General features: G+C 34.2%; 1 protein-coding gene across 11 annotated transcripts in view; it reads left to right on the forward strand.

Moving 5' to 3' along the window:
* Positions 1-25489, forward strand: part of PTPN13 (protein tyrosine phosphatase non-receptor type 13) — a 220927-nt gene that overhangs the window by 97213 nt on the left and 98225 nt on the right. For 10 of the 11 annotated variants that reach the window (XM_010334771.3, XM_003923981.3, XM_003923980.3 and 7 more), the window contains 3 exons: positions 1926-2111; positions 6868-6955; positions 14627-15190. In XM_010334771.3, coding sequence (XP_010333073.2) covers positions 1926-2111; positions 6868-6955; positions 14627-15190 — 838 coding nt within the window. The remainder of the gene's footprint in view (positions 1-1925; positions 2112-6867; positions 6956-14626; positions 15191-25489) is intronic. The other variant, XM_074396403.1, reaches the window with a different exon arrangement.

Below are 25489 nucleotides of genomic sequence, written 5' to 3' on the forward strand. Positions count from 1 at the left end.
AGTCTGTGAGATGGAGCTGGCCTCTTCAAAAATTATAGCAAGAGAAATGGGAATGTACTTCATTTTATCTAATTTGGTGACTGTTAAGAGAGATTGGAAATCCCTTGTCTTTGATTATTCATTCTCCTGAAAGTGATAGCTTTTATGATGCAAAAACTCTAGGAATAGTAGCTCTATGTCTCAGAGTGTAGTGTTATAGAATGTCATAGCTTTTTCTCTTGGCACGTCAATCACACATTATACTTCACTACCCCTACAGCAGCAGACACACGTATTAAAGTAACACTTGCTGGGGTCTTAGGCCCTGATAGCCATTGAGCTGCTTCTAGGCATTATTTTCTAAAATAATTCTGATTCCTAAAGACCAATATAAACATAGTAGTAAATAGTAATTGAAAATTTAAAAATAGCTATACTTCATCAAGGCAAGATATAACATATAGAATTAGGTTTCATTTTAGGTCTTTATAAGTCAAAACCAAAAATAACTAGGTGTGTTTTTTCTGACTAAATGTAAGAAGTAACAAGCATTTTAGGCTTTTATTCTAAAATCCAAACATCTTAAGATCCATCAAAGATCAATGATATTCTTCATTTCATTTGGTTTTATGTCATGAAAAATAATGTATGTTTTCTTTCTCTCTTCAGTTTCAATTCTGTAAATATAAATGAGAAAGTTAAATTATTACTGGAAATACTGGTGTCCTATATTATGCAACCTAACTTGTAAAATGTGATTTCAGTCTATAACCCATTATGCTCTTTTCTCATAGCTGGAAATAATGTCAATATCAAATACAAATAGAGGGTCAATATCAATAAATATAAATTAGAAGGGAAATATAAACTTGTATTTTAGAATCAGAAATCAAAATATTTTAGAAATATTTAACATTAATTTAAAAGTATTTATTAAGTACCTACCTTGTGTCAGATACTGTTAGACACTAGGACTGTAGTGACCCATGCCTATGAAGTTTTTGGAAGCAACAGACAGCTAAATGGCTGGTTACAAAATAATGCAGTAAATGCTATGTTAGGAAAAATGAAGGACGTTAGGAAAAGTTCAGACTTTTGGTTTGGCTTGGAGGGAGAGGACAAGTTTCTTAAAGGGCATTGCATCTAAGCAAATACCTAAAGGATGATATATTAATACTACCCAAATGGACAGGAAGTGAAAAGGTCATAGAAAAGGCATTTGTTTAGACCAAAGTGGATATACCAGTTTAAACTGCTATCAGCTTGGAGGTGAGTTTTAGTTGCTCCACTCCTTACCAATGCTTCTTGTAGTGGTTTTAATTTGCATTTCTTAGTGAATAATGATGTTGGCCACTCTTTCATGTGCTCCTTGGCCATTTAGATATAAAATATTCTACAAAATATGTTAACCAATTTTTTAAAAAGCCCTCACATTCTGATTTGTCTAGCCAACATAATGAGAATTTATATTTAAATGGTCTTGAGGCATTATAGTATTTTAAATCTCCTTTAAGTTTTCATGGAAGTATCAAATTATATATATTGACCATATTATATTTTATGTAATATTATGAAACAGTTTATTCCCCCAAATGGTGTGGGTGTGTGTGTGCATGTGCATGTGTGTGTGTACGTGTGTGTGTACATATAGTGTTTATCAAAACATTTGAATAGTCCAAGAATTTCACTATTTTATATTTTTCAAATGCTTGGAGTTTTTCTGTACTTCCTATCTAGGGAAGTGTAAGTTAACCATCTTCTAATATTTTTTTGGACCATAAGAAGGTAAAACACAGTAAGATACTTATGCTAATAAGGAATTTATTTCCTTCAAGTATGTGAAGTGTTTTTTAGTGGGGTTCCTGTGATTCCTAGAATGATTTGTCTCATTAAAAAGAATATTTACTCACATTTATTAATGTGGCTTTTCCCTTATTTATATTTAGCCTATCAAGCTTGGAGATCATCTCAACAGCATACTGCTTGGAATGTGTGAGGATGTTATTTATGCTCGAGTTTCTGTTCGAACTGTGCTGGATGCTTGCAGCGCCCACATTAGGAATAGCAATTGTGCACCCTCATTTTCTTATGTGAAACACTTGGTAAAACTCGTTTTGGGAAATCTTTCTGGGGTAAGCTACAGTTACAATGGTAAATATAGTCATATTTTAAAATGTAGTGGATATCACAAAATGTCTTTAAAGATACTATATAGGTAGCATTTTCTTAATGAAGACTAGAAATGGAAAATTTAAGTTCTTCTAATATAAATTATTTGAAACAGTACTTAAAATTTAGAAGCTCATTGCAATAAGTACAGATTTTGCGAGTTATTCCCCAAAGTATCATAGAATGATAGCATATTTGAGCTGAAAATGTCTGCTCGTTTTCTTTCTTAGATTTTGTGAACACCTAGAAAAAAATGTATTAACATGAAAATGGGTTTTAGAAATATTTAAATGTACTTTTGTTTGCTTTATAGCTATTTCTTGACCACTCATTTGTCTGCATCTTGTAGATATTTCCCAAACCTTCTCCACTTTCCCTCCTTTTCTGAACACTGCTGCCTAGTGCACAGAGAGAATCCATGCTTGTATCCCTGCCAGATTTCCCCAAGACCTGGACTCTTCTGTTTTTTCTCTTGTCTTGGATATGAAGAATCCCAAGAATAACCAATGCTCTATATTACCTGGAAGTCCCTCCTCTGTACGGCATTTCTAAGGCTGTATTCTATCTAGTTTGCACTGTCTGATCTGGATCTATACTTTATCTGCTCTTATCCGTAGGTTTATAGTCCCTGAGTGTTGGTCCTTCTTCTTTGTACAGGTTACAGATTTACCACTGCCACACAGTGTTCTTGTTGGCTTCCTCAGAATTCCTCATTGGTAGGGGTTTAGTTCCCATCTTAACCAGGATGTCAGATGGCTGCCAGGAATATATGCAAATTCAACACCATTTTCCAGTTGATAACTGACAGGCCCAGAGATCTTCTAGACAAATGGTTTGTAAACTCTCCCCCAAGAAACCTTTGCGGTTCTATAGTAAAAGGAAATGTAGTAAGTAGAGGCTGAATAAATGGGTTTCTTGGTTGCCCAGTTTCCATCTTTAACTAGAGCAGTTTCAGTATTATTTGATCTGTTTGTTTTTGCATGTGATTTTTTTTTTGAACAAAGGTAAAGCTGTTAAAAATTCTATGAAAACCATCTGTTTAGAACAAAGTTTCTCACATTGTTTTTAATATTTTTGTTCAAAATTTCCTCTATGACTGTGCTTAAGAAAAAACTGAAGGAAATTTTCACTGCAGAACTTCTTAGAGCCTTAATATACTAAACTGTATTACTAACCTTCAAGAAGAATAGACATGTAAATGAAGCATTTCGCAGACTTACTTGGTCTTAGAGGTCTTTTTTCCACAAACATTCTCATAAAACTAGTGTTCTTTAAAACTTCACTTCATGGATAAGGAAATGGATACCCAAACAACTATGAGATTTGAGTTTTCTATTAGGCCGTCCAGGAACATTTTTATTACACCACACTTTCTCTGAGACTTTTGTGCTGTTTGCTAATTTTACTCCTATACTTAAATTGTGTGAGAGAGATTTTTTCTGTCTTTGAATGAAGAATTCTTTTTCTGTCTCCATAGAAATTCTATTGGCTATCTAATAATTGCCCATATTACATATAAAATCTTCATCCCTTTAAGGTTTAGCATATAGTTCTCCTTATTATAGTGGACCTTTATTGCTCATTTATATGTGAAACCTGTGCTAGAGATTGTAGAAGATACAAATTTGAATAAAATATTTCATCTAGGCCGGGCGCGGCAGCTCACGCCTGTAATCCCAGCACTTTGGGAGACCAAGGCGGGCAGATCATGAGGTCAAGAGATCGAGACCATCCTGGCCAACATGGTAAAACTCCGTCTCTACTAAAAATACAAAAATTAGCTGGGCATGGTGGCAAGCATCTGTAGTCCCAGCTACTTGGGAGGCCAAGGCAGGAGAATTGCTCGAACCTGGGAGGCGGAAGTTGCAGTGAGCCAAGGTCGTGCCACTGCACTCCAGCCTGGCGCCTGGCACCAGAGTAAGACTCTGTCTCAAAAACAAAACAAAACTTTCATCTCAGAGTTCTTATCTAAAATGCCATAACCATTTGCTTAATTATAAAATGAAAGAAGGCTATAAAAAGATACACAGTAAAAACTTTAACATCTATGAGAGTTTGAAGAAAAAGGATACAAATTATAACTGCATTGAAAAATAGCACTTTGTAGCTGAGCATGGTGGTGCATGCCTTTAGTCCTAGGTACTTGGGAGGCTGAGGTGGGAGGACCACTTGAGCCTGGGAGGTCGAGGCTGTGATAAGCCATGATTGCACCACTGCAGTCCAGCCTAGGCAACAGAATAAGGCCCTACCTCAAAATAAAAGAAAAACTAGCACTTTGAACTATATCCTGTAGGCTAGATAGAAAGAGTAATCTCCGCAGAGGAAAGTGAATCTGGATAAAGGCTGTGAAATAGAAAAGCAGGTATGTTTGGGGAACAGTATGGCATAGGGTGTATCATGGGGTTATATAATGGGAGAGAAAAATAGAAGGATCAATTGGAATCAGCATGTAGAGAGCCTCCATTCACAAAGACAATTTTTTTTTTTTTTAAATAGAGATAGGGTTTCACCATGTTGGCCAGGATGGTCTCCATCTCTTGACCTTGTGATCCACCCGCCTTGGCCTCCCAAAGTGCTGGGATTACAGGCGTGAGCCACCACTCCCTGCTAAAGACAAATTTTTACTAAGTATAATAATGCTCCCCTTACCTTTCTCTTGCTCTTCCTTATCTCCTAAACATCAGTGGATAGAAGTAATTCCAACAGCTACTGGTTTTTTGAGTGTTTTTTACTTTGTGCCAGGCATTATACTAAGGAGTTTATGTGCATTATCACATTATTCATCATAACAACCTTAATTTAATACAGATAGTTTTATCCTCATTTTAGAGGGCATGAAACTAAGGCTAAGAAAGATTAAAGAACTTGCACATAGCTACAGATATAGTAAATGACAAAGACATTGGAACTGGGTGTTTTTGACCCCAATATATTCCTTAAAGCTTTTGTTGCCTTCAGTAGCTGATAGAATAAGTTAGTCTTTCACTAGTGTGAAATTTATTCTAAGTGACCATCATTGTTACTTAAAATTAATTAGTGTGAGGTAAAAATCAGCAAGCCAGCTTACTTGTCTAGGTTTCTCCACTGATTTAATGTTATAGTATTTGGACCACAATTTTACTTATCTGTAAAATAGGAATAATAATATGTGTTAATCACCCATATTATTAAACTGTTGTGAAAGTAATTATATCCATATTAATGAGCTGCTTTGTGTTCCTTAGAAGTTTCTTTGCTATTTCTCCCTTCATCTGTAATATTAGGATAATACTGTCTACCATATGAGGTTGACTGAGGATTAAATAGCACAAAGGATGCACCTAACATATAGTAACTGTTCAATAAACAATAGTTATTAATAATAACTTCCATGTAGGAATTTTCAAAGATGTGGGATATTTACTGTCTTTACAGTCACTGTCAGTACAGTATAATCTGGACTAACATCATTTATGCAACTTAAATAGCATTATTTCAGAAATACTTAGCTTGCAAGTCATCTTATAGGTAGAAAACATAATGCTTGAGCCATGAATATACTACCTTAGATAGGTTTTTAATTCACACTCAAGCAAGTTTCACTAATGGGTCAATACTAAAACATTTCTGTGGGGTGTGTGTGTGTGTGTGTGTGTGTGAACAAATACGTATGCATACTCTTGGTGCTAGATTTAAGTAATTTCTCTTTACCATTCTCTCTTCCATTTATAGTGACATTTCTCCTCTAATTGGTCACCTGAATAAAAAACTGTGATCTGTCCATTTTTTTAGCCTTTGTAATGTGGAATTTGACCTAATTTGACATGCTGTATTTCAAACAAATACCCTTGGTTAAAACTATTAAACTTTAAGACTACTTAAACATTTTGCTTTAAAGGGAACTTAAAAGAGCGTTGATTTAAATTTGTTATCCCTCAGAGTGTCCATTTAAAGACAGCATTTCTCGGCCAGGCATGGTGGTTCATGCCTGTAATCCTGGCACTTTGGGAGGCCAAGGCAAACAGATCACTTGAGGTCAGGAGTTCAAGACCAACCTGACAAACATGGTGAAACCCTCTACTAAAAATACAAAAATTAGCTGGGTGTGGTGGCGTGTTCTGGTAGTCCCAGCTACTCTGGAGGGTGAGGCACGAGAATTGCTTGAACCCGGGAAGCGGAGGTTGCCATGAACCGAGATCCTCCAACCTGGGCAACAGAGCAAGACTGTCTCAAAAAAGAAAAAAAAAAAAAAACTTAGCATTTCTCAAATGTAATTTCTAGCAGGTAAGATCTATAAAATTATTTTGGAAAGTAATTTAAATTCCTTAATGCATAGTTATAATCAGGAGAAAACTTTATTATACCAAAATTAATGTGGTTTTTAAATTATAATCTAACTTAAGAGTAGTTATTGGTTGGGGAAGAAAGACTTCAAGTTTACTGTTTTCAAATAGAACTCATTTTAACAAGTTTAATCTGATGAGTTTTCTAGTTATTAGGTTACTCTTCAGTCACTGCTTCTTGCCTTTTAATTTTCTAAAATGAATTGGCCAGCCATGGGCTATGTACATCTGATCCAAGAATACAAATTACTGTTCAAATCCAGTAGGACATAGAGTCTCATTATTTTATATTATATCCTCCAAAAACCGTGTAACTAGTGTCATTCTGTAGATAGTTACCATGAAAACAAAAGGGAGATTCTTTTGTCAAACTTGATTTTTTATTACCTGTATACAGACAGATCAGCTTTCCTGTAACAGTGAACAAAAGCCTGATCGAAGCCAGGCTATTCGAGACCGATTGCGAGGAAAAGGATTACCAACAGGTAAGAGTATATCAATAGGAAATTTCTAGGCTTTAATCTTACCCCATTTTTTTTAACAAAATTATACTTACCTGGCTTTGAAATCTGGTAGTTGAGACTATGATTAAAACACAAGCGTAGAAAGTGGAGGTAGGGAATAGACAGGAACGCTAGTTACATTAAAAAATAATTTCATTAAAGTTATGCAGAAAACATTGTTAATATAGTTAGGATTCCCAGTGTATATTATTTCGCTTTCCAGTGTTGGTATACCAATAATATCATTTATTTACTTTATCATAGTATTTCATATTAAAAATACTTTTTAAAGCATGACTGAATACACATGCATGTTTATGAACATAAACACTATTGAAACAAAAGTTTCAGGAAACATTTTTCTTACTGCACTCTGATATTTTCTATACTATTTTTTTAATGCTAGTAATAACTCACTAAATTGATTTCATCATGGAGTTATCAAATACTACCTTAGGTCATATGATACTTAGTAAATAAAAACTAATAATGAATAGTGGTTTTGCTATTTGTCAGTAGCATTGTATAATTATGTATCCTATGATAATTATTAAATTGATTTTTTTTTTAAGAAATGAATGGAAAGTTCAGGTTGGGCGTAGTGGCTCACACCTGTAATCCCAGCACTTTGGGAGGCCAAGGCGGATGGATCACCTAAGGTTAGGAGTTCAAGACCAGCCTGGCCAACATGGTGAAACCCCGTCTCTTCTAAAAATACAAAAATTAGCCAGGCGTCGTGGTGGGTGCCTGTAATCCCAGCTACTTGGGAGGCCAAGGCAAACAGATCACTTGAGGTCAGGAGTGGGAGGCTAAGACAGGAGAATCACTTAAACCTGGAAGGCGGAGATTGCAGTGAGCCGAGATCTCACCACTCCACTCCAGCCTGGGCAACAAAGAGCAAAACTCTGTCTCACAAAAAAAGAAAGAAAGAAAGAAAGAAAGAGAGAGAGAGAGAGAGAGAAAGAAAGGAAGGAAGGAAAAGAAAAGAATGGAAATTGCAAACACTTGAAATAAAAGTAAATATATTTTTCATTGTTAAGTTTCAGGCATGGCTTATTTATAAAATAAGCTTTTGATTTTGTTGATTATCTTTGTTCCTGTCTTATCAAGCAATATTGAGAATCATGATAATCTAAACATTAACAAAAATACTTTTTTAGATCTTGTCTTAGATATTGGGGCTAGTTAGAAGTAAATGTAGAAGTTGCCTAAATATATTCTAATAAAATATATTCTAATTGATATAGGGTAGTAAAATAGATTAAAAAGTTAAGATTTTAATTTAATCAGAACATCAGAGAAGGCTGTCTTATTTAAAACCTATGAGCAATTCTAATTGTGAAAACTAAATATAGACTTTGACTATCTGAACCAAATGTTTTACAGAGTCAGAACTCTCATATCTGAGAGGAAGGAATATATAAGTTAAAGAAAGGCAGTAAAATTGTTTCTAAGGAAGTGATTTTGTAATGGTACAGTTAAGTATCTGTCTTGGTGCTTCCATTTTAATTGTGAATAAACACTATATTTCTGAAAAGGTATTTTTGCTTTCATATCATCAGTGTAGTAACTTATTTCTGGTTAGAAATAAATTACTACACTGATGATATGAAAGCTATGATATAAATTACTATAGAAAAATGTTTTTTTCTTATACATATATAATTGGTTTATATGTGGGTCAAAAAAATACAATGTGGTGACAAGTTTGAAAGTATTTTTCATACTTCCTTGCAAATACTTTCTTCCTATACTTGTGTCCCCATATTGTGCTTCTGTCCCTTTCTTTTTATAGGTAAAAATCTGTTTATACTGTTCTGGGATTTGAGATAGTATATAGTGTAAACTTGGGCACTAAGCATAGCAGCAATTTATTAATGGATCAAATTTTCACTCAGTCTCCTATTTTAACAATTGAATAATAACAGAAATGTGTAGATGAATGTCAATAGCAAGGTGAAAGAATCCTTTGGGAGACATAATGAACATTTTAATAAGTGAAACATTAGATTTAAAAGACATTGTTATTTTTCTTATTTATCTTTTTATATTTTCTCCCTCTCTTTTTCCTCTCCCCACTTCCCTCTTTCCTCCCTCCCTACCTCTTTTCTTACTTTCTCTTTCTCATTCTTTCTCTAACCTCTTTCAGCAGTTCTCTACTATTGTTTCCTACTACCATTAAGTGGTCATGTTATGTAATTGAAGTTTATTTGCTTATTTGTTACTTCTTGATTTAATAACTGTAATGTTGTGTTATTAATCTTTGCAGAGTTTATTTTTTCTAAGAATAAAAAATATTTGTATTTATTTATGTATATACAACTCCCATTCTATCTCCCTTTCCATTGTGGATCTGTAGAAAGAAAAAGATGAGCCTTGCAATATTTAGTTTATCAAATTGTAAGAATTATCAAATGCTAACATTGTTTAGATTTTATTACTTTCAATGATTCAGAGGTTTCATGATTCAGAAACTAATTGTTACATAGTATTTTAAAGATAGCAATTAAGAGACTGTACTGAGTCTATACTTGATAACATATTTTAAATAGCAAGTTATTTGTCATTTGCATATATACATATATTTGTTTCATAATGGACATTCAAAAAAAAGTTTTCTGGACATACAGATGCTTGGGATAGGGAAAACCTATTAAGTACATTAGTTTTTTAGGTGTTCAGTGCATATTTGTTGATTGAATGAGAAAAGGTTTTAGAGAAATACTAGATTTTGAAGTGTAATGTATTTGTAGTATAATTATTTAATAGCTCCATAAATATGTAAGACTATCATTTATTTAGCCTATTTTAAACATTAAGTTCTATGAAAAAGAAAAAAGATCTTGGCTCGTGTTATTAGACCATTTTCTTATTATAACAACAAAACATCAGAAGTTTTAATACAGATTTTTATGGCTTTTATGTGATTTTGTTTTTATAATACTAAGAAAGATTTAGTACTATTTTCCAGTAGTTCCTTAGAATTCTTATTATTAATATTCTGTTCTAATGCAGTTAAGGAAGCATTGACTGCCATGACTTTACAAAATTAACAGAGAAATAAAATCCTTAAATAGATTGTCTGTTGATTTTATCCTGTAATAGTCATATTGGAGAATAAAATCTCCCTTATATCTAAACTCAAGAGAATTTGTGAGTAATTATAATTAGTCACTCAGGATACACCAAATTTTGTTTACATTTCTATTTTTTAGTGGAAGTAAAGGTCCTAATAATGAAATAATAGTCTTATTTGGATCAAGTACAAGGGAAGAGGATTCTTCAGAACTTCTTAGCCATCATTGCTTTGCACAGTAGTATTACACAAGTGTTCTTTTCATTTACCTTTTACAAATTTTAAAACCTCATTTTAAGGACAGAACCAATACAAATACACTAATTATAGCCATTACCAGGCAGAAACATCCAGCAGCTAGTAGTCAACTACATACACTAATTTTAAAAGTTTAAGATTGAAAAAATGTATCTCTCTTGAAGAAGAAGAAGTAATTCTTCTAAGATGCCTAGGACACTTGGGAGTGTCAGTTCTTAACTGTCAGTGGTCAATTGCAGCAAAGCAATCTTGTAGTACATTATTAGTAAAACATTTTCTTAAATGTGCACCAACCTAAAATCTGTATGTGGTATACCATTAGTTTATTGGCTCCTGACTACAGTCTTTAATAAAGAAAATGTTCAGATGTGCATTGAGATACAGAATTAGTTGTAAAGAAGTAAGCAAATTTGAGAATAATGCCTTATACCTAGTGATTTAATTGTTCATCTCAAACATAATAAAATTTTTCATCTGTAAGTAAATGACCTTAAAATGTCTCTCCATATATCTTACCTCCAAGATCTGTCGCAGAAGTTAATGCCTAAACTAGTGAGCTGTCTACCCCTACTTTGTTACCTCATACTGCCACTCCTGATAAAATAGCTTCTCTGAGGAGAAACAAATCAAACATTTCCTGTCAAGCTTAAGGTGGAAACTTACACTATTATCAGATCAACATGATGCTGCTTCAGAAATTAGGCATATCGCTTCTCGACCTTTTGGCTAAGATCAAGTGCAGAACTTAGGCATATTAATAATATCATGGGGTTATTTTAATGCACTTGAACACATTTGTGAGGATACATGGGGACTTGGGAAGTTTCTTTTAATATTGAAATATCATTTCAAAGCTTACTTCCAAGAGATGTGAATTTTTGAGTCTGTGTGAAGTGAAAGGTGAATGATGATATCCAATGTAGGATAATGTTAATCACATATAACAAATACAGTTAAAATATAATGTAATTTACAAGGAAGCTTTTTCCACTTAACTAAAATAAATGGAATGTATTCTGTTACAAAGATTTTTTATGTTCTTGAACTCTTACCCAAGGAATACAAATATGAAATCTTTTGTTTGTAAATAAAGTATATTTCTTGTTTCCCATTTACCTTCTAGCAAGCTCTGCATTCTTGAGAAGGAAAATGCTTAGGGCCATTGAGGCGATCTAGTCAAGCAGTAGTGTTAATTGGAAATAGGGTGATGGCAGTGGAATTTAGAACACATGAAATAATAAATATCTTTGAGAATTTAAATAACTATCATTTACTGTTGGATTTGATATGGGGATTAAATAAGGTAAAAGATTTAAGGTTGGTGCGTATATTTCAGTTTTGAACAGTCAGCTGAATAATGGGGCCACTTATTGTAATAGGAAAGACCAGGGAAGAATGGACAGTTTTGGATGTGGAAAGCAGAAATTCAGTTTTGAGTATGCTGCAGTTGAGGTTCTTCTGAAGTATAAGTTGAAGTTTCATTACCTATGATTAGAACTCCCTAAGCATATCAGTTTGGGAGTTGTCATCATATAGATGATATTACAGCCTTGTTAATGGAAGAAATTATGTAAAGACAAAGTGAGTAGCTGGAATTCTAAAACTGACACCTAAGGAAATCCAACATTTGGATATCTAATAAAGGAAGGAAAACCAAAAACTAAGAGTGAGCAGTCTGACAGGTAGGAGGAAGCCAGGTATGTAAATAGAGGAAAGATTGAGTAAAGGATGGTCATCATAATCAGTTGTTACTGAGAAGTAAAATATGTATACCAAAATGTACATCTGATTTGGCAAGCAGCAATCACTGGCCATACCTAACGAGAATTGCTAATGTATGGAGTAGGTGGAAGCTGATTAAAGTGGGTAGAATAATGAATGGGAATTAAGAAATGGGAAGATAGCAGTAGCTAGGGGGAAATGTAGTTAACAGAGGAAGGGTTTTGTTTTATTTGGTTTGACTATGGGAGATATTAGATTATGTTCACATACTGATGGGAATATTCAATAGAAAGGAAGAATAATAAAAATAGAAGGAGATAGCAACAGAGAATTAAAGAAGTAAAGTCTTTGATAAAGTAAAATGAGGGGGGAATCCATAATACATGTTGGGGATTGGTCTTCAACTGGTAGGAAATTTCATCTTTTAAGATGACAAAGAAAAGAGTAGACATAGCAGTATAGAATTATTCATGGAAAGATGAGAAAGCTCTCCTCCAAAAGCTCCTGTTTTCTTGGAGATATGACAACACCATCAGCTAAAAGAGTAGGGAGGTAAGTTAGAAAATGTAAAAAATGAGGAAAAGTGAAACAGTCATTGTGGAAAGTTAACAGACTTATTATTAACACGTGGTATTGCTTGTGCAAAGCGGTTGACTATGAATTTATGGTATTGCCAAATACCCACTTGTTTGGTGCTTTTCCAAGTTTTGACTACTTGGAAAACTACTACTTTGGTAGTCAAGGCAGCAGAATAAGGCAGATGGTTGAGTTATCTGTCTATGGTTTATGATCCTTGAATCTTTTCCATTCTTTTTTTAAATCTAATGTGTTCTACCAATTTTCAAGAATATCTCTGTTCTTTATTTAATACAATTTTAAATTAATTAGTTTCAAAATGAGGTTTTTAAGAATATAACTTATCCCTAAAATACTGTAACACAGACATATGTTTATCAGTTTTCAAATTATCTTAGATTAGAAGCTGGAGTCTGTGTCAATCTGTGTCTGGATGTGGTATGGTATATTTCTTGGTGTTCTTTATATGTTGTGCCCCAAATATAGATGTTATCCTTATTTACACTTGAGTAGATTCAGGGGAAGATGAGGTACAATAAAAGCACAATGTTTTAATCTTATCCTTGATCAATTATTTGCTGCCATTCGGAAATGAATTCTCTTTATAAAGATTTTTTTGGCCGGGCGCGGTGGCTCACACCTGTAATCCCAGCACTTTGGGAGGCTGAGGCAGGCAGATCACGAGGTCAAGAGATCAAGACCATCCTGGCCAACATGGTGAAACCCCTTTTCTACTAAATACACAAAAATTAGCTGGGCGTCGTGGCGCACGCCTGTAGTCCCAGCTACTCAGGAGGCTGAGGCAGGAGAGTTGCTTGAACCTAGAAGACAGATTGCAGTGAGCCGAGATTGCACCACTGCACTCCAGCCTGGTGCCTGGCGACAGAACAAGACTCTGTCTCAAAAAAAGAAAAAAAAAATTTTTTAAGATAAAATTTGTGTTGAGAGAATTAAAGCTTATAGTTGTTACACTGAAGAGGCAATTGATGTCTTCAAATAAATAAGCAATTTATTCCTAAGAAGGTTTTAGTCATTATATAGTGAGTAGAATATTTAAAAGATCACAGAAGGTAGCACAGAAATCTTCGGTGTTTATGGGCTATTGAGTTAGTAATGATAAAGTTTTTACCTACATTTCTTTTTTCGCTAGTGGACATATATATGATTTTTTGTTGTTGAATCTATGGATTCACAAAATTAATTATTGGATGGACATTTTTGGTGTATATCACATTTATAGACTACTACCTTTAAGAAAAAGTAGAATGACTATTAATTTTAACTACATCAAGGACTGAAGAATAAGAGTTGATACTTTATTACAATTGGCAAATAATGGTAAATTATGTTTTAGAGGAAAAAACTTTTTTAGTGCATGAGGGTCTGCCATGAAAACATTGTTTCTTTCATAACTTAAACACAATCAAATTATTTGGATTTCAAACACAATAAAGTTTTCTGAAAACATACCTAATTATAATAAAACCTTGATACTTAAGAATTCCAAATGCTACAATCCTGTTTCTATCCAGAACATAGCAGGAATTCTTTGTTTCTTCCTTAAGTGTATTTATTTAGAAGTTCAGAATATACCAGGACTTTATACTGATATGACATATATTTGTTATACCTTTAGAAGTTAAAGTAGTTCACTATACATTCTGTTATTGCCCCAAATAATTTCTTGGATAACGAATATTCTTCTAAACTGAATAGTATCAGAAACTTTGGTCTGCTTTTTTAAACCAAATAATTCACCTTTGATGAATATAAAATAATACCACTCAAAATGTAATTTCAGTTTATTTTATTAGATAAGAGATAATGAACTATGAAAAGTTATGCAAATGTAACATCTCTTTCCTATTCCATTATCACCATCACCACCATCCCATTTCACCTCTGATATTCCATTTGGAGCATTTAGAAAATTGACACCACTTTCATTGTCAATAGTGGATTACATTCCCATTTATTTTCTTAAAATTCTGTGCATACATGATAGATTCTTATCATTCCAGGAAGAAGCTCTACTTCTGATGTACTAGACATACAAAAGGCTCCGCTCTCTCATCCGACCTTTCTTAACAAAGGGCTTAGTAAATCTATGGGATTTCTGTCCATCAGAGATTCACAGGATGAGGAGGATTATTTCAAGGACATTTTATCAGATAATTCTGGGAATGAAGATTCTGAAAATACATGCTCCCCTTACCAGTTCAAAACTAGTGGCCCAGAAAAAAAAGCCCTCCCTGGCATTGATGTGCTTCCTAAGAAGAAGAGCTGGGCTTCATCCATGGACTTGCTTTGTACAACTGACAGAGACTGCTCTTCAGGCGAGACTGGCACATATCGTCATTGTCACCCTGAGGCAGTAACAGTGCGGACTTCAACTACTCCTAGAAAAAAGGAGGCAAGATATTCAGATGGAAGTATAGCTTTGGACGTCTTTGGCCCTCAGAAAATGGATCCAATATATCACACTCGAGAATTGCCCACCTCCTCAGCAATATCAAGTGCTTTGGACCGAATCCGAGAGAGACAAAAGAAACTTCAGGTTCTGAGGGAAGCCATGAATGTAGAAGGTTAGTAATTTTGTGTGTGTTTGAGAGAGAATCGAATAGAAGTCTTTTAAATGTTTTTTCAAAATAAAGAAGGGTTATTAAATCATTCTACAAGTCTTATTTTCACTACCAAACCTTTGTACCCGGGTTGGTCTTTCTGTTCTCCCTTCCATCAAAACCCCAATCAAAGTACACTGCTTCCACAAATCATCCCTAATAAACATGCCCAGTCATGTTATAGTCTCTCAATATTTGAGGTAGTATATTTTTATATTGCAAGCTTCTCAAAGGCAGGAGGCATATTTTCTACTTCTTTTAGCTTAAATTCTCCACCATGCCATCTACCGTGCACTGTCTCATGGGAGGCTTCAGTAAATGACTGGTTTGTGAAAACAAGAAGCAGTTCATCATAATTGGCAATGCTAGAGAAGCAGAATAGCATGATTATGGTGTGCTGCTTCCCAAACTACCAGCTTCAAAAAACAAATGCTGCAGCAGAACTATAGGAGATTATAATTTACTTTGTCTGGAATAAAGTTTTGAATCATAGTACACTTGAGTTTTATAGAGTCAGCCTTGGTTTGAATTCGTTTCCTCCATTAGTAACTGTGTGGTCTTTACTTGGGCTTTATCTCTCCAAGTCTAAAGTACTCCATCTATGAAATAGGCTTCTCAAAATAGGTTAATCAGGTAATGAATATAAAGTAATTAATATTACATTAGTAGTGTAATACAAAAATAACTTCATAAGTGGTAAATTCTTATTCTAGGGAAAAAGTCTGTTTCAAAAATACTTGATTTCACACACAAAACTCAATACATTGATTGGACTAAAATTATGACCAATACATATGAATAGAGGCTATTTTCAGTATAAATAGATGTGACATATAGGTAGAGGCTATTTTTAGTATGAATAGTAGCACGACAAAAGAAGAGAGAATTTTTAATCTAATTCTGTACCTTTTTTAAGATTCAAATTTTATAGCTGCTCTTGCTTCCTGGAAAAATCCTAGGTCATAGCTTATTAAAGACAACTTTAAGATGTTTTATAGTTCAAAAAAAAAGAATGACATAATTAAGGGTCACATTTATTTTTAAGGTCATCATTCTAGTGTAATATTTGTTTTCATGTATTTCCTTTAAAGTATTCTGAAGATCTGTTGCTCTGTTACCTAAGTTTTGTTGTTGTTGTTGTTGTTTTTTGAGATGGAGTTTTGCTCTTGTTACCCAAGCTGGAGTGCAATGGTGCCATCTCAGCTCACCGCAACTTCCGCCTCCTGGGTTCAGGCAATCCTCCTGCCTCAGCTTCCTGAGTAGCTGGGATTACAGGCACGTGCCACCATGCCCAGCTAATTTTTTGTATTTTTAGTAAAGACAGGGTTTCACCATGTTGACCAGGAAGAAACATCTCGATCTCTTGACCTCGTGATCCACATGCCTCAGCCTCCCAAATTGCTGAGATTACAGGCGTGAGCCACCACGCTTGGCCTGTTACCTAAGTTTTAAGCATAGCTCTGGAGCTGAACATACTTTCTGAGTTTTGTTTTACTTTAAGTAAAAGAAGGTTTGTATTTTTTTTCAATTTCAGGAATTGAAAATTAATAAAGAATTTGAAATTACGGAGGAAATTATTGAATATTTAATTGATATGTTACTATATAACATGAATTTTTCAAAAATATTAGCCAACTTTATGAGATGGTTATATATAATCTTCATTGAAAACTTTCAAAGATAGGAAGTAAAAATTTAGAAATTTGTATACAACTTTACAACTTTTAGAATTGTGATAGCAAAGAGATTAGGTACTTTCTATGGCTTAAAAGAGAAATCTCTTTTTTTATGTTGTACAACAGCCAGTATATGAACAATAACTTAGTCTAACCTTCTGTTGAGGATGCCCTCATGGAAACAATTATGTAAAGGAATCTTGTCCATTGCAGGGGGAAAAAAACCTTTCAATGATTCAAATAGATAAAACCATTAAAATTTTCAAAATATAAATAATGAAGATATGTACCAATTTAGATGAGTATTTCTAACATTTAAAAGACAGAGTATTATCTGTCTTTTTATAATGTGAATATTAAAAATGAAATTATAGGCCAAGCATAGTGGCTCACACCTATAATCCTAGCACTTTTGGAGGTCACAGTGGGAGAATTGCTTGAAGCCAAAGTTCAAGACTAGTCTGGGCAACATAGAAAGACCTCATATCTTCAAAAAAAATTGTTTTAATTAACCAGGTGTGGTGGTGCACACCTGTAGTTCCAGCTACTCGAGAGGCTGAGGTGGGAGGATCACTTGAGCCAAGAAGTTTGAAGCTGCAGTGATCTGCCGTCATGCCACTACACTCTAAACTGGGCAAAAAAGGAAGACCCTGTCTCTAATGATAGTAATAATAAAGTTATAATTGCTAATGTTTTTATGTGTGATCTAACTTTAAAAAGATTATTTGTCTTAGTATTTGATAAATTAGTAGTAATGTGAATTAGTGGAGCTTTGAGAATTTTTTTTTTACACTTGAACCTTGCTTTGAGAGTTAAACAGTAAGAACATCAAACATTAATAGAAACATATTTAATCTGTTAAATTATGCCATAATGACCTATTTAATATATTTCATTTGCTTTTCATTACTAATAACAAAATGTATTAGACTTAGAGCATGTGATTCGATTATCATCTCAGGTAATATTATCTTCTCAGGTAATGTGTTATAAGTGTTATAAGCACATGGATATAAGTGTTAAGGAAACTCAGACCAACTTATTGCCACATATGCTTTTATATCTGCAAAGATGATGCATAATTCTTGTAGATCCTTATTTGTTCAAAAGGTAACTATATATTTGATATCATTTCCAGATTTAGAAATTTTGTATTTGTTACAGGATGCACAAACAAAAGAAAATCTTTTAAAAACTATAAAATGTGCTTTGACTTGTTTGATACGGGACAATCCTGAAATTTTTTTAACTATTGAGTGTTTTCAAAAGCATTTTCTCTCATGAAGAACCTACTCATTATTCCCCCAGAGGATATTTTACAGCTCACTTAAACAAACACCTAAAAATGTTGGATTATTATGGAGATATACTACCTTAAACCTCCATTATTATATAGTAACTTGAAAGTAGCAATAAATTATGTTTGCTTTAGACTAAAAGCATTATTCAAAAGGAATGTTAGAGGTTTAGAATTCAAAAGCACTAATTCTCACTAGTTGATTAACTTTGCTGGTCTTAATGCTGTGCTTTTTCTAAAAGTGAGGTAATTTATGTTAGATGTGCAAACAAAAATGCAGATTGATAAGATGGAGATTTTAGCTACTATACAAAGAAAAAGGAATAGAAAAATCATAAATCCCATGTTTCTCATTTAATTCTCATGAGAGACAGACTTCACAGATCCCTTTTATGTGTGCTAAATCAAGCAAGACAGTAAATATCATTAATGTACACATTTTATTGTACACATTTTTTCTTATAATATTTGCATTTTAAACTTTTAAAAACAAATATTCTGTACAATTTTTGTGATTTTTAAATTTGGCTGTTGCCAATGGGTTTTAGTAATTTTAAAACTAGAAGAGGTCTTAGAGGACATGTTATCTAAACATATTCTTGGGCTTGTGAAGATTTAATAACATACAAAAAATCACATAACGAGTTAATGGTAGAGTTTTTTTATTTTGGAGATTGTAGATTTTTATCATAGATAAAAATATAGAGTATTGGTCTAAGTTGTGTTCCACATTCCTGAGCTGATACAATAATTGGAAGAAACAAAACTGCTAAATTTTAATTTGTTCTTTGGGTGTGAAAGAAGGGTTATTGTTAATAAGAAACAATTTTTCTCCAACCTCTGATATATAGCTTTTTCCTTAACCCAGGCCCCATCCCCTTGAAAGGATCCTTTATCGAAATAATCTCCTCACCATTTCTTCAGCTAACAACCAGCTAACTAGTATATGGGACACTAGACCTTCAAATCATGGAATTTGGAACTGGAAGGAATCTGGATACCATTTAAACCAAACAGGTCATTTTCAGAGGTCCAGGGAGGTTTATAATTCATAATCCACAATTCACAATCCGCAACAAAGCTACACTTTGAATCCAAGTCTCTAGAGCCCAATCATAAGATTCTTCCACTCTGCTGTCCTGATTTAAAGAAGACAGCAGACACATGTCAAATACATGGTTGGGACATTGCCTATGAAGTCACTTAAGTCTCTCCTCAACAAAATTACATAATTTTTAATACAGCAAAACAAGATAGCATTATGAAAGAATGGCTAAAAGTGAGACACTTTTAGTTCTTTCGACATTAAACCATACAGTGCAGGGGTTAAGATGGAACTGCATTATGTTATTTATTGTGGTAGATAGTATTTTGGTGGGGTTCTACTATGGTTGGATCTTTAAGATAACTAATCCTATGACTGACAAGATAGGGCATAAATTATCAAAAAGCAGCGACTTGCATTGAGTGCTCTGATTACTTTGGGAACAAAATGAGACAGGAACAAAAAAGATCTCAAAAAAGAAATTGTAGTTGATATTGAAAAATTGTAAATAGAATATTATTACTGCAATTATTAAGTTAATACTTTTCATATAGTTCTCTACATACATAAAGCAGTAGGGAAGGGACAGGAAGAAACATAACTTAGGTTTCTCTTGTGGAAACTTTTAAAAATTGACGTTGCTCTTTTTCGTGTCATTCTTTTAATTCTACTTTCTTTTACCCTCAGAACAGGACGGTCTAATCTCTTCTTTTTTCTCAGTATTTTCTTTTCTACCTCTTCAACTCCATCCCAAGATCTGAGTATTTGTCTGTTTTCTAATAGGAGTATCTGACAAATGTCTCTTTCTTTCTTGTGGTGTAATTACCATACACGCCCTATCCATTGCTCTGTGGGTTGGCAGTACATTCCTGATTATGAGATTGACTTGGAACCAGTACTGTGAGTATGGTACGAGCAGTACTCCCACACCCTGGGTGGGGATCATGAATAGCATTTGGCTTCCAACAGTTGTAACTCCTCTGCATTCTGCACAATACTGGAAAGTATGAAGAACAGATAAAACTAATTTCTACAAAAGTGGCTATGGTTAAGTGTTATTTGTTTAAGCTGTTAATCAACATACTTCACATCAAAATGAAATATTGTTTTCTTCTTCTTCTTTTTTTTTTTTTTTTTTTGAGACGGAGTTTCGCTCTTGTTACCCAGGCTGGAGTGCAATGGCGCGATCTCGGCTCACCGCAACCTCCGCCTCCTGGGTTCAGGCAATTCTCCTGCCTCAGCCTCCTAAGTAGCTGGGATTACAGGCACGTGCCACCATGCCCAGCTAATTTTTTATATTTTTAGTAGAGACGGGGTTTCACCATGTTGACCAGGATGGTCTCGATCTCTCGACCTCGTGATCCACCCGCCTCGGCCTCCCAAAGTGCTGGGATTACAGGCTTGAGCCACCGCGCCCGGCCTGTTTTCTTCTTTCTAGTGGTGTGATCTCTGGTCCTAGCCTAGTTTTGCTGTCCCATGACTGCCCTGTGAACGAAGCTTAGAGTCTGTGTTGTGCAACTAGAATATGTAAACTCTCAAGTATGGGAACCCATTCTCATTTGAGGAACCTTAGTATTTCATTTGAGAAGATTGCATATAAAAGTTTGCATTCTTATAGTTACACTTAAGAAAACGGATGAATTTATAAATGTGTACGTTCATGTTCAAGTATCATGTGTGATACTTTTAGTATCTTATAATTCTTGTGGAGATATATATATTTTTTCAAAACTTTTTTAAATTTCAAAACTAGTAAGGATGAACTATTTTAATTTTTATTTCTTTACCATATTTGCCTTTGAATAGCAAGGAAAAAATATGATTGAGTTATTTAGATTACTCCATGAGCTAAAATAAGTAATTTTCATATTCATGTTTTTATTTGATTTATATCAGTTCAACAGAATTAAATAAGAATAAGCAGGGATTTCTGTAATATTGGTCAAATGTCACATGTATTTCAGGTATTAATGACTTAATTTCTAGATTAAGAAGACTTAACTATTAGATTATAAATGAAATGCAAATATATTTTGTGTCTCTGAAGAACACAAATTATGATGTAGATAGAATCAACACCTTAGAAAGGAAAGAAGTGTCTACTGTTTCCAGGGTGAGATTTTTAAAGAGATTTCTGTTTTAGACCAGTATTGTCCAACAGAATTTCTTCAATGGAGGAAATATTCTATATCTGCACAGTCCAGCTCAGTAGCTACTAGCTACATATGACTATGGAGTACTTGCAATATAGGTAGCGCAACTGAGGAACTGAATATTATATTTAAACTTACATAGTTACATGTGGCTAGTGGCCACCATACTGGAGTATTGGACAGTGCAGCTGTAGACTACTCCCATATGACATTAGGTTAGTATAAAAAGCCAACACTCAGTTGAGGAAAGACTGGTTTCAGAACCATTTGGGAGAAGGTGAGCAATAAGTTATTATTTAGTTTAAATCAGAATACAACTGAGAATATGTATTTACTTTTCTTTTGATTTATCCAAGTAGAAAAATAAAGTTGCATTTTGAAATCCTAGGGAAAATTAAAGGTAAAACCAATATAGACTTTTCAGTGGATGATGTAATATTGACTTCAGGGTTCACAGAAATAATATGCTCCTGTATTGGAAATGAGGGACCTAATTTAAGTCTACCCATAGCATGATTCACATAGACCCAGGTTGGCTTTGACATAGCCACTCTCTAAGGACAGACTGATATGTCTTAAGAAAGATTGAAAATTGATCTTCCTAACAATGGGTATGATCACATTGTTTTAAGACCCAGCAATTTTAAACTTGTTTCCACATTTCATTACAGTCTCCTTATCTCTCCATTTGTCTGTCTGCCATGCAAGTTTGAATATGTTTATTCTCTGCTGTCAGCCATTTGCAAATATTCCATCACCTGAACAAGATAAAATTCTAGTTCCTTGGATCATCATACTTGAGGTTCCCCATGATTATATTTCTCATCTCATCTTCTAGCATTTCACATATCACACCTCACTCCCATACCATGTACACGTTCTCATTTTCTCCCTCTCTCCCCCTCTCCCCTTTTCTTTCTCTCCTTCTCCCCGTTTCCTTCCTTCCTCTCCTCATTTCCTTCCTTCCTCCTTGTCTCCCCAGTTCTGAGTATGTGTGTATGTAGAGAAATACACATATACATCCACACACAAACACGTGTGGATGGATGGATAGGTGACTGATTGATTGAATGATCTACCTACTTACCTACGTCCCTGCCTACCTATTTTTTAGGCCATTTAATATGTTCATGTCTTTATTCACACAGCAATCTGCCTTAAAACTCTCAAAGCTTTCAGACATTGATGGTTCAGGAATCTTTCACCTCCCCAGTTTAGGATGGTGATGGCCTGTTTTGCATTGAAATTATTGCTTTTCAGGAGCTTGTCTTTCCTCCTACAGACCTCGAAAATTTGGCCTGGTCTAATTCATAGCTGTATCCTAAGTGTCTGCTACTGCACCTGACATATAATAGGTACTCAGTAAATGTTTATTAATATAAACAAAGTATTGCAATGTAGCTATTAAAGAATTTTAATGTATGCAGTGGTACTATTTCAGATAATGGGTTACAAAAATATTCTCTGGCAAATTATGTATGTAGTGAGGAGAAATCATACCTCCTCTTCCTCTGTCTTGTCCAACTCTGAGTAAGTTTATACATTTTCACTTATAACCAGAACAACCAACAGAGAATGTAATTGATTTCCTATTGAACTCTGTACTCTTTGAAAGTTTTAAAAATGACAGTGAAGTCATAACAGTGAATCCTTGAAGATTCTGGAAGAGTGATAGAGTGAGCATAGCCCAAGTCATAGCCCAACTATGTGGCTACTATATCAACATCCCCATAGAGGGAGTTGCAAACTGTTCATTCTTTCTGCTATCCCTACTCTGCATATATTTTAGATCTATTGAGTGACTAACAGTTTACAGAGCATTTCTCCATATGTCCTTCCTTTTTTACATATATTCACACTTGTATGAGGTTTGTTCACCCAGGTTAAAAATTTTATTCATTATGTCTAGCTCTCAAGGTATTTTAGAACATATTCTATTGATTACAATGTGTTTTAATATAGAATACAGTAGACTCTAGTAAACACATAAAAGGTACAGTCGCTGGGCGCGGTGGCTCAAGCCTGTAATCCCAGCACTTTGGGAGGCCGAGGCGGGTGGATCACGAGGTCAAGAGATCGAGACCATCCCGGTCAACATAGTGAAACCCCGTCTCTACTAAAAATACAAAAAATTAGCTGGGCATGGTGGCACGTGCCTGTAATCCCAGCTACTCAGGAGGCTGAGGCAGGAGAATTGCCTGAACCCAGGGGGCAGAGGTTGCGGTGAGCCGAGATCACGCCATTGCACTCCAGCCTGGGTAACAAGAGCAAAACTCTGTCTCAAAAAAAAAAAAAAAAAAAAAGGTACAATCGCTCATCTCTCAAAATTATTCTCCCATAAAAGAAGAATAGAGAACATTTTATATATGAATACATAATATTGTTAGTGTGTTTTTCTGCTTTGTTTGAAAATTGAAATATTTTGTTAGGACCCATATCCTTTAAAATGTGGGATTTTAAAAATGTTTTATAGTTCTGCACCACAAAACCAGTCATTTTAGTTCTTTTTGAAACTTGCACCTGTAATTTTGGTTGTATATTAAAGGTAAAGACATACCAAGGTAAAAGTGGTTATTTAACAATTGCTGCAGTTGGCTGAGTCTCACTTTCTACATATTACCTGTCTGAGCTTGAATGTGTGTCACTTGTAAATGGTGTTTTCAGATTATAATTTGTGCTGCCTTAGATTCATTTTAATGTGAAAATTGTGGACTTGAATGTTTCTTCTGAAAACCGCTTTAAGCCCAGAATATTATACAAATCTTCATAATCCAAGTCTGATCTCCTAAACATTTAAAGTATAGTGTACATGATCACATACCACAACATTATATGGTAAAAGTGCTAATTGTGTTAAGTAGTGGTAGAAATTGACTCTTAGTTGTCAAGAACTTATGGCAAAACACACTTGCCTATTGAAAAACTGCTTTTCATTGTTGCTGTATGAATGGCATCCATACAATAGAGTCACTGTGAATTTTGTTCAGAGGATAAGATTACAGATAACAGATGATAAAATATCTGTTAAAGTTTTTATACCTCATATTCTGACAAAAAGTATACTCTTAATTATGGTAAAATAGTACTAGAGATGAAAGATTCTTTTCTAATTTCAGAGTATGCATGATTATAGAATCTGTATAACTAGACTTCTATGCAAATCTTAATGCTTTGGTTTTTAAAAATTTCTTTTTTTTAGACAAGGTCTTGCTCTGTCTCCTAGGCTAGAGTATGTAGCATTGTCTCAGCTCACTGCAACCTCTGCCTCCCGGGCTCAAACAATTCTCTCATCTCAGCTTCCCAAGTAGCTAGGACTACAAGCATGTACAACCACGCCTGGTTAATTGTTTTTTGTTTTTTCTTTCCCCCCGCCAATCCCTGTAGAGATGGGGTATCACCATATTGCCCAGGTTGGTCTCAAACTCCTATGCTCAATCAGTCCAGCTGCCTCAGCCTCCCAAAGTGCTGGGATTACAGGGATAACCCACCATACTGGCCAAATCTTAATTCATTAAGCCATTCTTCATTACTCCTTATTCTTTTCATTAGCTCATAACTATTGCACAAAATGGTTTTTGGAAAGAATATATTCATATATGTTTTATGTGTTTATGTACATTTATTCACAGACACCCAATTTGGTACTTCTTTTTTGGTGACATCACATTTGGTGACATAAAACCTAGGCTGATTTTACCTTCCGATTTGCTCTTTTCTTCTCATTATTTCTAACTTTTGCTGAAACTTCATTTTCTGTAATTGAAAACCAAGTACTTACAGGAAGTCAAAAAGAAGAAAATTGTCTAGTAAAATAAGGAATAATCATGATTCTAAGTGGACCCTCGTACACTAATTTTTACATTGTACATGTCATTTAGATATTTGCTGGCTGAGAAAAGAAATCTGCATACCAACAAATTAGATATTGAGACTAATTTTCAGCCCCAGAAAAGGCAAATAAATTCAGTCTGACATCTGTAATGGTGAAAGCTTAAAATTTTTCCATTATAGTTATAATATTGCAATGAAGGTGGCTACATGTGCATTTTATAAAATGTATATTTGGTTATCCTAATAGGTCCATTGCCTATG

The sequence above is a fragment of the Saimiri boliviensis genome, chromosome 3 (genome assembly GCF_048565385.1).
Source record: "Saimiri boliviensis isolate mSaiBol1 chromosome 3, mSaiBol1.pri, whole genome shotgun sequence".
In the NCBI taxonomy this organism is placed as follows: domain Eukaryota; kingdom Metazoa; phylum Chordata; class Mammalia; order Primates; family Cebidae; genus Saimiri; species Saimiri boliviensis.